Below are 11,722 nucleotides of genomic sequence, written 5' to 3' on the forward strand. Positions count from 1 at the left end.
TGGTTAGGAGCCCCTGCTCTTACTTGCAAAATATGAATCACGAACTTTTAAGCACTTACCTTCCGAGATGATGGTGGTGATACGTTGTACACTGTGGAAATGTAAATTAAGAAAGGAAATAAAACATCTTGTTACAGTCATGCTACAGATAATACCCATTGGGATTTACGCATTAAGGGAGAGATGTCCATGTGGTCTCTTTTTTCCACCTCCTGTTTGTTCCACTGGCACTTTTGTACCCCGTGCCTGCATGCAGCCCCTGCACACTTCCCCCCTCTACAAATCCTATTTTTCTCAAGACTCATCTCAGGGACCCCATCCGTGCCCAATGGCATGCAGCTACATCTGTTAATCTCCCCAACTTACTTGTATGTGTTTGCTGTGTACTCAGAATACAAGCTTCTGGAGGAGTGGTCATATTTAGGCCTGGCTCAGTACCTAGTACATAATAAATGCTTGTGAATTGTCCTCAAAGAGTAAGGAGGGTAATATTACCTGGAACCTGTGATTCCCTATCACCCCTCCAAACTAATATAAAACAAATCTTTCCACAAGATCTTGAAATGCTAGAGACCTTGGAGTCTGAATGTTTCAATGAATTCCAGGGAACCTTAAACCCCTGGAAGGCAGATGCTGCAGTTGGTTGCATTGGCCCAAAGGGTCAAACCACCAAAAGCTGGGTCCAGTAAATGCAGGAAAAGCCCCACCAAATTTTCATTTTAAGGAGACATCAGTGTGTGTGACCTGGGAGTCTCCAAGGCAAGGCTGTGAGGCACTGAGTTCAGAGCCCAGGGAGAGGGGTGAAGCCTAGAGACAAATCCAAGGAGCATCCTCAAAGGGGAGAAGAAGCAGATCCTGCTTCTTTAGGAACCCCTGACACAGGAGTGAAAAATTATGTATGAATCGACATGCATCAGGGGAACAGCTCAAAGTGGCCTAGTCCAAACTCTGTCCTCATCCAGAGGGAAGTCTGAGAGCTCAGTCAGAGTGCCGAAGAACCTAAGTAGGGTTGAAGCAGCTCAGAGACAAAACAAAATCCAGCTTGGATTAATGGTTTCCAACATAGGGGAGCTTAGATTCCCAGGAGGCAGCCGTATTCAAGGACACCATCATCCACAGCCCATACCCCCAATCCCAGCATGCAAATTGCTAAGGGTCTCTCAGAGAAAATGACCAGCTTTCTGGGGTTGTTGAAAATTTTCTTTCCCCAGATCTCTTTGATTTTTAGTCCAGCAGTAGTATAGATGTTACCATTCCTGATTCAAAGCTTCCCAAACTGATGGGGTCCAAGGTTTGGGGCTAGAGAAAAGTCACCAAATTCTATTATGTAACTCAAAAATAGTGATTTCTGAGTCTACCTACTTATCTAGAACTAGAACTGCAGGACTAACATCTTGGACAAGTAGTCTTTTTAAAAATTCCATGACCAAAGAGCGAAGGCAGGTATCATGCTTTTAAATGCGAGAAACAAGGTTTTGGTGACTTATGAGTTAATGATAATGTTCAAGAACAGAACATGTTCTTTAGAGCTCCCCAGGGACCTGCAGAATACCGGATATTGGATGCAGGGTGGTACACAGCTACACTCTTTGCTTGCTGCCTACCCTTTCCTGGAAGCAGAATGTGGAATTGTATGGTCCCAACAACCCCTTTGAGGGATGAGGTGAAGGGAACTATGGCCTTCAAAGTATTCTAGCTGAAATTCTGATGGCTTTGGATCATATGTGGGATGACCTTGATGGGTCAGTCTATAACGCCAATGAAGATGAGGACATGGAGGCCCAGAATGGGGTGTGTGTATGGACAACAGGTACAGATGTGGTCACTTAAGGTAATAGAGAGCACAAAGTCCCTGGGCTCCAAACTCCATGCCCTTCCCACTAAGTTTTCTGTTGGCAGCCTGAATCTGCATTCTCCTCAGAATGGCTTCTTAGATTTTTACCAAGAACTATAATTTAGGAACTTTGAAGGTTTTCACCCAGTCCAATCCCCTCACATTTTACAGAAATTCAGGCTAAAGAGATTGAGATCTGCTTCAAGCAAACAGTAAAGTAGCAGAGCCAAAGAGACACCTTTTGCCAAAGACCTTTAAATGCAGGGGCCCCAATCTCATTTGAAACTGTTTCACAATTACTATGAGCCTATGTTTCCTCACTACAAATTGCTGATAATGTATTACCTCCTTTAAAAGACTGAGTGCTCTGAGAACCCCAGAATGCTGAGTGAAGGGTCCTCAGCTGGGCTTGCAGCACCCCCCATTCCACTCCTAGATTCGACAACAGAAAGACTACTAATTCTTATGACTCACCATTTCTTTTATTTGTACAAAATAGTGAATAATCATACCCTGGCTAGGAAAAAAACGGTGGCTTAAGTTTTAAACAAGTCCTCCTGTCCTGAAGCATCTATTATTTTGAAGGCTTGGGACCAGAAGCTTTAGCCCCAGCATCTTTGGGTTTGGACTCGGCAGGCTTAGCAGCCTTGGAATCACTGGGCTTTGTGGCCTTAGAACCAGACTTGGCTGCCTTGGGATCGGGTTTGGCGACCTTGGTGTCAGACTTGGTGACTTTGGGGCCAGGTTTGGTAGCCTTGGGATCAGACTTGGTGACCTTGGCGCCAGACTTGGTGACCTTAGGATCAGTGGGCTTGGCGGTCTTGGGGTCAGTGGGCTTAGCGGGCTTTGCAGCCTTGGGATCGGTGGGCTTGGCGATCTTGGGGTCAGTGGTTCTGGCAACCTTAGAGTCGGGCTTTGTGATCTTGGAGCCTGGGCGTTTGATGCCAACTCTAGGGGCTGGACGCTTGGTGGCCATCTTGTGGCCAGCACGGCGGGCGGTGGCCTTGGAAATCTTGGGCCTGAGGAGCTTGGCCTTGGAAGCCTTGGTACTCAGAGCCTTGATGGCCTCTGCTCGGGCCTTGATGGCTTTGGCGTTGTTGGCCTGCATCTTCTTCAGCCCCTTATTGTTGTGTTTCTTGGCAAAGCGCATGTTTCTCAGAAACTTGGGGTCAACCTGCAAGACAAAGAATGCACAGCAATGTCTTTACAACTTTGCCCTGAGCAGAGGGACCACCTCATCCTGGGCCCTGGCCCTCTCCTCTCCACATCTGACTGCCCCACCAGCCGCCATCAATTCAACAACCACTTCCACACATTTGACCTAGGTCTAGTCACTCTCTGGAGCTCCAGCACCACACCTTCCCTGGCTTTCTGGACATCTCCAAGAGCACCACACTTCCCAAAGCAGCACTCAGCCTCTACAACTGTCCTGTTGCTGTCAAGGTACCACAGGTGTCCAGTTTTCAGGCCGGTAATCTAGAAGGAGAGTAGCTTCCATGTGGGATTAAATCCCCGCATATCCAGGTGTGACCAGAACAGACTGATGGTTATCTGTTGCATGTAGGCACTTTTCCTCATAGTCCCCAGCCCAGTTCAGACTTCTATCCTTGCTGCTCTTTTTAATCAAAAGGCAACAAACTTCTAGCAGGTCTGCTGCTTGTAGTAGCTGTCAGTGATGTGACCCCAGGATTTATCAAGTCTTATATTTGGCATTTAAATCCCTGAATCTGTCTTAATCTTCTTTTGGCAAGTAAAACATTCATCTGTCCCCTTTCTACCTCTCTGCTATTCTTATGCTTATTGTTTCTTCCATGTCTCTCTATACTCCCAGCCAGAATGTTCTTCCTCTCCTCTGCCTCTTAACTTTCCCTTCCTATTTTTTAGGGTTCAGTTCAAATCTCCCCAGCTCACTTTCAATTTATCCTGTATACAGATTGTTTGCAGGCTGTTTCTCTCGAGTGAGCTTCTTGAAGATAGCGACTACCTTTCACCCCAATGCTAAGCATGGTGCCTGGCATACAGCAGATATTATAAGAGATGTATTGCCTAGTAGCTTCCCTTCCAGGAGACTACCCTCTCCCTATTCTGTACACACATATTTAAAATATTTCCATCTATTCCTATCCCTAGCCAGAGAACTTGAGATCTCTGGGAGGCAGTAGTATCCCCAGTGCTTTGCACAGAATAAGCGTTTATTTATGGAGTCTTGAGAACCTAAAATCCAGTCCAGGTCTGCAACTACTATGCACTTTCCTACCTACAAAATGAAGGAGTTAAACGATACCAAAAACAATTTCATCAAACTGATAAAAAAAAAAAAATGTTACTGGAGGAAATAGAATGGCTGATTAAAGGAATAGTACACAATATACAGAAACAAATGAGTGCAATAATGTAGTATTTGGTAACTGCAAAGATGCCAGCTATCGGGCAAGAATTTACTATTTGATAAAAACTGCTGGGAAACTAGAAAGTAGTCTGGCCAAAACTAGGCGCTGACCAACATACCACATGCCAAAATAAGCTCAAAATGATCACATATCAAAGAGAATTGATAGCTACCATAAGCAAGTCATAGAAGCACAGGGGAAAATACTTATCAGATCTACGGAAAGGGGAAGAGTAAATGACTAGAGATAGGTTCCCAGGGGGTAAAATGGATAATTTTGACTATAAAATTAACATTTTTATATAAACCAGAACCAATTAAATCAAAATGGTCTTATTTTTAACATATATAGGTAAATCAGTTACATTTATAAAATAAGATCCATTTCCCAATTGATAAATGGCCAAAGCATGTGAACAGGCAGTTTTATAAGCCAACAAAAATGTTTTAAAGCACAATAGAGAAATCCGATGGCTGAGACAGAAAAGTGAGAAATGCTAGAAGGGAGGTGCCTGCTGATCCAATTATTTTAGACAACAACGCTATAAAATGTTTTGACCCAGCAATCTTATTAGGTTTATAACCCACAGAGATCAAAGAAAAACACTATCATGCTATAAGAAAAAATGAAGGGGATGGTCTCAAAAACTTGTAACAACTGATGCAAAATGAAGGATGAAGGAAGCACAAACGGGAGAAGATACTACATAATAACACTAACACTGTAATCCGGGGCCTAGGAGTCATTCTGACCAATCCAACTCCAAAGGATTCAAAATGAAAAAATGCTACCTACTTGCAGGCAGAAAATCTGGTGGCCTCAAGAGTGCAGATCGAAGCCTATTTTTTCCTTCTAAAACATGCTGGCAGAGAAATGCTTTACATAACTTTCCTGAACACAAGGGACAGTAAGCTAAATGACTGCTATCCAAAGGTGGCGACAAAGTTTGGCCTTTACGTAACTGTGAGGGGTAAATAATTTGTTAAAGTTCTCAGTCACCAAGAAATTTAAAAATTACCTTGGGAGAAATCGTTAAGATTCAACTAGTTAGCTAGTCTGTGTTTTTTGCCTCCTACTGGACTATGTGGGATTCCTGAGGGCCGGGGCCAGATCTTGGAGCACATCTCCACTACCAGCTCGCACAGAACGCAACCGCCCGATGACTGATGAGTGGTTAAAAGATTAACAGCCGCTGTTCAAGGACTGAATGTAGCTCATGTGACCCCTAGTTAACAAGCCCCAATGGTACCAGACCTGGCTAGTTACACATTGAACCATATTCTGAGAACTAGAAGTGCCGCCTTCTATTTAGTTCAAACTTTTGTGCAGCCCTACCCCGTGCGGGGGCCTCTGCCAAATTCTTGGATAAAAACCACCGTGCCTTTCGGTGTCATAGCCTGGTGCGTGAGCAGCCCCTCCCCATAGTTGGCCCGCGTGGGGGTGGCCGCATGGAGCACCAGCGAACCGTATTGGCAGAATATGTAACACTCACCCCTTTCAGAGACTCATATCTCTGGGATCTAGGTTTCTTGATGCCATTTCTGTGCCATTTTCTTGCTACAGACAAAAAAGGAAAAAAAATCCAAATCAGTCCGTTTGATTTTACACAACAAACAACTGGCACGATGTGCAACATTTAGGCGTTATTTTCCTCACTGCTGTAAGTGGCACAGTCACTCTCCCTCGCTGAAAGATAGGAAAAGGCTGGCAGCTTGTCCGGATCTTAGAAGCCGGCACGCGGTTAACCAGGGCTCTCCCCTCCCCCCGGGGGAGAACTTACATTGATTGTGGGTGGTGTGGTTCTTGGACTTGGCCATCTCTGCACCTGGAGGGGAGAAACCCGAGGATCAGGATCGCAGAGCTAAACATCCCTCGTGGCTCTGTGGCCCTGGTCTTAAGGATGCCGCTTTCCGGGTCCGAAGCTGGATCTGAACCCGAGCCCGGGCCCAGCGAGTGCTCATTAACCCTGGCCGGTGGCCAATGCGCCGCTTCGGCCAGGCCTCCCATGTAATGAGATGGAAGGGGAGTCCTCCCATTAGGGCTCGTTCCGGGCTCGCCGCGGCCGTTCCTCGTGGGACAAGCTAACCGAGGCCTCAGGTCTCGGAGAAGCCTGCAACGGCTCCCACGGAGAGGACTCGGCGCCGGGAGACGCAGGGCTGGCCCCCTCTCCCGCCTGCTGCGGAGACTCCCGTGGCGGCCCCGAGATTACCCCAAACTTCGCGCGGGGCCCACCCGATCTGCGCCTCTCCTTTCCCCCGCCGCGAACTCCCTCACCCCGGCCCAGGCCTCTCAGCCGCCCCCGACTCTCCCGGGCTCAGCTCTGGCCTGCCCCCTGCCCGCCGGTCCCACCCGGCCCGACCCCCCGGCTCAGAATTCCTCTATTATCCTCCGAACTATTCGTTCGGCCCCCCATGTCCCATCCGGGCCACGGATGGCGCCGGATGCGACCCCCATAGCCTCTCACCGCAGCCTGCGCCAACAGGCACTCCACCGACCGGAAGAGGCCCAAAGCGAGAGAGAGAAAGAAGGAAGGAGCGCGGGGCAGTGTGGGAAATAAGGGCCGCGTGGGCGGAAAATCCTACAAGAAAACCTTCCCCCCGGAGTCCTAAGCCTCAAGAAGAAACGTTCCGGGAAGAAAAGGTCCGGACCCTGCTCTTCCGCTGGGGACCGAGTTGAACCGTGCCCTCGGAAGTGCCCGGAAGCCAACCCCGCCCGTGGCCCCCGCTGTTTCCTGTTTTCCTAGTAAAATGGGTCCGTTGTAAAGGGCGCACACGACCCTCCTCTGGGCCCGAACCTCCGGCGGTGATCGACACTCCCCAGTTGGGTGACCCTGCGCGACGCCTAAATCTCCCCAGCCCGTTTCCCCAACTGTAAAATGGGCGTAGGAAGGAATCGGCCCGGCCGGCCACTTTTCAGTTTAAACGCTCCAGCCCAGCTGGATCTGTTTCCCCCGCGGTTAAACCTGTTAAATGTCGGATTGGATTAATTACCCCAGAGGCCCCTCCCGGCTTTGTTAGGCCCTGTTTGGAAGGCAGGTCTAGAACCCGGATGCTCAAGCTCCTCGCCAGTGTCTGCCTCAGTTTACTCATCTGTAAAATGGGTACATAATAACAATAATAATTATTATGATATACCTTGCGTTCCCAGTTGTGACGTTCTAGGGTGTGTCTGACTGGCTGTAACTGACATGGGCTTTTTAAACTTAGCCACTCTAGACCCTTTTTTCACGGAGAAATTTCTATGCTGCTTTGTGTAGAGGGATGCAAAATGGGGCACACAAACCAAATGGTTCCTGATAACAAATCACCATTTTGGGAAGCCCGCATTCCGCTGGAGACCCCACGTGGGGTCACGTGTTTAACAACTAAAGGGCTGGCGTGTGGGTCCAGAGGCTCCTCCCGCCTTGGGCCGCCCGCCTTTAGAAACCTGTGCAGACCACATGACTTCTAGACCGCCAAAGCAGGGCCCTCACGGGAGAAGGCTGGTATTCCCTCCTTCGCCGGTCTGTGATAAAATGTCTTTCCACCAGCAATTTTTCTCTGGTCCCTGCTTCTTGCACTGGCTCCATTCCCCACAGATATCCTGCATCCGTTCTGTCTCTGGTCTCCGTCCAAACTTTTTTTTTTTTTCTGAGGCTGGGGTTAAGTGACTTGCCCAGGGTCACACAACTAGGAAGTGTTCAGTGTCTGAGACCAGATTTGACCTCCGGTCCTCCTGAATTCAGGCTGGAGCTCTATCCACTGCGCCCCCTAGCTGCCCCCTCTCTCCATCCTTTTGAGAAAGAAGAACTCTTGTTTGCTTTGCTTCCTCCTGCCTGATGTTCAGTTCTCCTCCAGCAGATGGAGTCAGTCACTCTTCTTCTCTGGGTACCAAAGCTTCAGCATCACCACCTTTGGGGTCTCTGGAGCATCAAATGCTTCCAGCCTATTTAAATTTTCAACTGTTTTTAATTAGTGATTGTACAATTGGTAATTCAGAAGTTTCAGTTGGTCGAGAAAACATTTCTTCCTTTGTCAAATCAAGCAAATCTGTTTTTCACTTTAAGAAAGTTTCAGTGCATTAAACCCGGATTGCTCCTGGTGAATCCATAGGTGTTTAGTGCATTGTCCCTCAAAACCTAGGCTGTATACCTCCCAGCCGTGCCGTCTGATCCCATGGAATCTCTAAGAATTTGGAAAGGCAGGCTCAGAACCAGGAAAACATTGTACAAAGCAACAGAAGGATGATGCGATGATCAATTGTAATAGATTTGGTTCGGTGATCCAAGGCAATCCCAATTAAACTTTGGATGGAAAACGCCAACCTAGAACTATGAAGTCTGAATGTATACTGAATTCATACTATTTTCATTTTTTTTCCTGTTTTTTTTTCCCTCATGGTTTTTCCCCTTTTGCTCTGATTTGTTTCTCCCAAATTGACTCATTTGGGAAAAGGTGAAAAATAAATGTAAATGTATAACCTAAAAAAAGAATTTGGAGAGGCACGTTGGTTTCCAGCCTTTCTCCAGGCCAGCTGTACAACTTATTTGGAACTGCTTCTTTGGAAATCTCCAAAATGGAGGAGAGAGAAATAGAACTCAAAAATGTCACTGGCTACTGCTAGTGCAGGGACCTACGACTCAGAGAGAGAAAGAAAAGTCCTCAGTATCTATGTATAGATACAGGCATGTTATTAAAATATTTAGAGACTTCCTTTTTATGAAATAAAGTTCAAATTCCTCTCCTAGGCATTTAAGGCCTTTAGTCTAGCACCACAATTAGTTATATAAGTACCACAGTGTCTTTCCAACTTGATATATTCTAAATTTTAACTTTTAAAATTCATTTTTATATTCAGGTCCCTATCCTTTCCCACTGTCCCCCTTGAGAAAGTAAGAAAAACAAAATCCATTAAAAATATCTAGAGTCAAGCTAACAGTTTCTCACATTGGCCACGTACATACACATGTCCCACGATGATCAACATGAAACTCTGGGCTGATGAAACCAAACACACATACACACACATATGGGTATTTACGTACCTTAATTTGCAGTTTTAGTCCATTATCTATCTCTATCAGAAACACATTTCACTATGAGTCCTTCGGAAGTGTGGTTCGTCATTGATTAGAGTCCTTTAATCTTTCAAAATGGTTTGTCTTTACAGTATTGTTATCATAAGAATCATTTTCCTGGTTCCATTCACTTCATTTTGCATCAGTTCATAAAAATCTTCCCTGGTTTTTTCATCATTTCCAATAGAACAATATTATTCTATCACATTCATATATAATATCACTGGCCTCAAGCCTGCAACACTCTCCCTTCCATCAAGTCCAAACTAACATTGCATTTTTAAAAAGGAAACCTTTACAGATCTCTCTTAATTCTAGTACCTTCCCTATGTTTATTTTAAATTTATTCTGGGTGAATGTCTGGAAGGGTTTTTTTGATACCTAGGTGTTTGCAGGTTGTCCATACCATTAGATTGAATTTGTTTAAAAAAAACATTTTTTTAAACCTTTCTTTATAGTTAGTGTTTGAAATCCATGTGCTGTTTAAAGAAAAGCCTCTTTTGATATCTGTAAAAACAAAAGGCAAGATACCATCTAAAAAGCTCTCTCTTAATCTATTATCCACTGTTCCAATGGGATCTGGTGGGGCATAGAGAGACAGACTAGGTATTAGGAGCTGTGGATTCTATTTCTGGGTCTGTTGTTCAATGTGTAAATCAGTTGAGTAAATCTGCCTCTTTTATTATGCCATCTTGATTCCTCCTCTCTAGCCTCAATTTTCCCATTACAAAGTTGGACTTTCAGCTCCAGCATGATATTATTTGAATACAATTCCCCAGTCCAGTGCACAGTTCAACTGAGCTGTGGTTCTCTGATTCTGATAGAATTGCCCAGGCAAACTCATCTGAGAAAGAAGATGGCATAGAACCTATCTTCAAAGGTACTCATCTGAGGGGCAACAATTCTTGTTCTTAGGGACTCCATACTCTGAAAAGGTTGAAGAGGCTTTGTTACAAGATCATAGATTTATAAGTGGCTTTATTTTATTTTTAGTAAAGCTGTTTAGTTTTCAAAACATATGTGTGGATAATTCTTCAACATTAGCCCTTGCAAATTCTTGTGTTCCAATTTTCCCTCCTTTCCCCCACTCTCTTCCCTAGATGGCAAGTAATCCAATATATGTTAAACAAAGTAGAAATAACATGAGATGAACCAAATAAGTTCCAATTGTTCAGTAATGAAGAGAACTAGCTACACCCAGCAAAAGAACTATGGGAAATGAGTGTGGACCACAACATAACATTTCTACTCCTGTTATTGTCCTCTTGCATTTTTGTTTCCCTTCTCAGGTTATTTTTACCTTATTTCTAAATCTAATTTTTCTTGTGCAGCAAGATAACCGTATAAATATGTATACATATATTGTATTTAACATATACTTTAACATATTTAATGTGTATTGATCTACCTAATATCTAGGGGAGGGAGTAGAGGAAAGGAGGGGAGATTTGAAATAGAAGGGTCAACAGAGGACAAGGGTCAATGCTGAAAAATTACCTGTGCATATGTCTTGTAAATAAAAAGCTAAAATAAAAAATATAGAAATATATGTTAAATCTAATGTATGCATACATATTTTTACAATTATCTTGCACAAGAAAAATCAAATCAATGGTAAAAAAAAAAAAAAAAAAGAAGCAAAATAAAATGCAAGGAAGCAACAACAAAAAGAGTGAAAATTCTTAGTTCCCATAATTCTGTCTCTGGATGTAGATGGCTCTCTTCATCCCTGAATAATTGGAACTGGTCTGAATCATCTCATTGTTGAAGAGAACCGCATTCATCAGAATTGATTGTCATATAGTCTGGTTGTTGCTGTGTTCAATGATCTCCTGGTTCTGCTCATTTCACTCAGCTCCGGTTCATGTAAGTCTGTCCAGGTCTCTCTGAAATCATCCTGTTGGTCATTTCTTACAGAACAATAATATTCCATTATAACTTATTCAGCCATTCTCCACTGATGGGCATCCCATTCACTTTCCAGTTTCTCTCCACTACAAGGGCTGCCACAAACATTTTTGCACATGTGGGTCCCTTTCCCTTCTTTAAGATCGCTTTGTGATTCAAGCCCAATAAAAACACTGCTGGGTCAAAGGGTATGCACAGTTTGATAAGTTTTTGAGCCTAGTTCCAAATTTATAAGCAACTTATCAATTCCCCCAATTTACAGATTAGTGACTGGAGGCTAGTCAGTATCTGAAGGGAGATTCAGATTCTGCTCATGCTGCCTCCACGCCCCCTTATACTACCCATTTTACTACACTGCCTCTTCATTGAAAGGAATAAGGGATATACTGATGAATTTCAAAGTTGAGATCCAAAAAGATTTTGACAAGTGAAAGCATTGGGCTGAATCTAATAATGTGGAATTTAATAGAAATAAATGTAATCTTATTCGAATTCAAGAACAAGAGGAGGGAGACATAACTAGAAAGCAGTTTG

General features: G+C 44.4%; 1 protein-coding gene across 3 annotated transcripts; it reads right to left on the reverse strand.

Annotated features, from left to right (window-relative positions):
- Positions 1-2,297: 2,297 nt before the first annotated feature.
- On the reverse strand, positions 2,298-7,292 carry RPL29 (ribosomal protein L29). Of its 3 annotated transcripts, none has more exons than XM_074283397.1 (4): positions 7,215-7,292; positions 6,005-6,049; positions 5,717-5,781; positions 2,298-3,008 (listed from the first exon to the last, which is right to left on the reverse strand). In XM_074283397.1, the coding sequence occupies exons 2-4, from the start codon at positions 6,039-6,041 to the stop codon at positions 2,409-2,411; spliced, it is 702 nt and encodes a 233-aa protein (XP_074139498.1). In that variant the 5' UTR covers positions 6,042-6,049; positions 7,215-7,292; the 3' UTR covers positions 2,298-2,408. The 3 variants fall into 3 exon arrangements, with proteins under 3 accessions (XP_074139498.1, XP_074139496.1, XP_074139497.1); XM_074283395.1 differs by lacking the exon at positions 7,215-7,292 and adding an exon at positions 6,689-6,818; XM_074283396.1 differs by lacking the exon at positions 7,215-7,292 and adding an exon at positions 6,689-6,714 and having other exon boundaries at positions 6,005-6,043.
- Positions 7,293-11,722: the final 4,430 nt, after the last annotated feature.

The sequence above is a fragment of the Sminthopsis crassicaudata genome, chromosome 1 (genome assembly GCF_048593235.1).
Source record: "Sminthopsis crassicaudata isolate SCR6 chromosome 1, ASM4859323v1, whole genome shotgun sequence".
Lineage (NCBI taxonomy): Eukaryota > Metazoa > Chordata > Mammalia > Dasyuromorphia > Dasyuridae > Sminthopsis > Sminthopsis crassicaudata.

Excerpts from the sequence above, each read along its gene's own strand:
- RPL29 (XM_074283397.1), bottom strand. The coding sequence starts at position 6,041 with ATGGCCAAGTCCAAGAACCACACCACCCACAATCAAT. Across the intron at positions 5,782-6,004 it reads CCACACCACCCACAATCAAT|CAAGAAAATGGCACAGAAAT; the intron begins GTAAGTTCTCCC and ends TTTTGTCTGTAG. Across the intron at positions 3,009-5,716 it reads GATATGAGTCTCTGAAAGGG|GTTGACCCCAAGTTTCTGAG; the intron begins GTGAGTGTTACA and ends TTTGTCTTGCAG.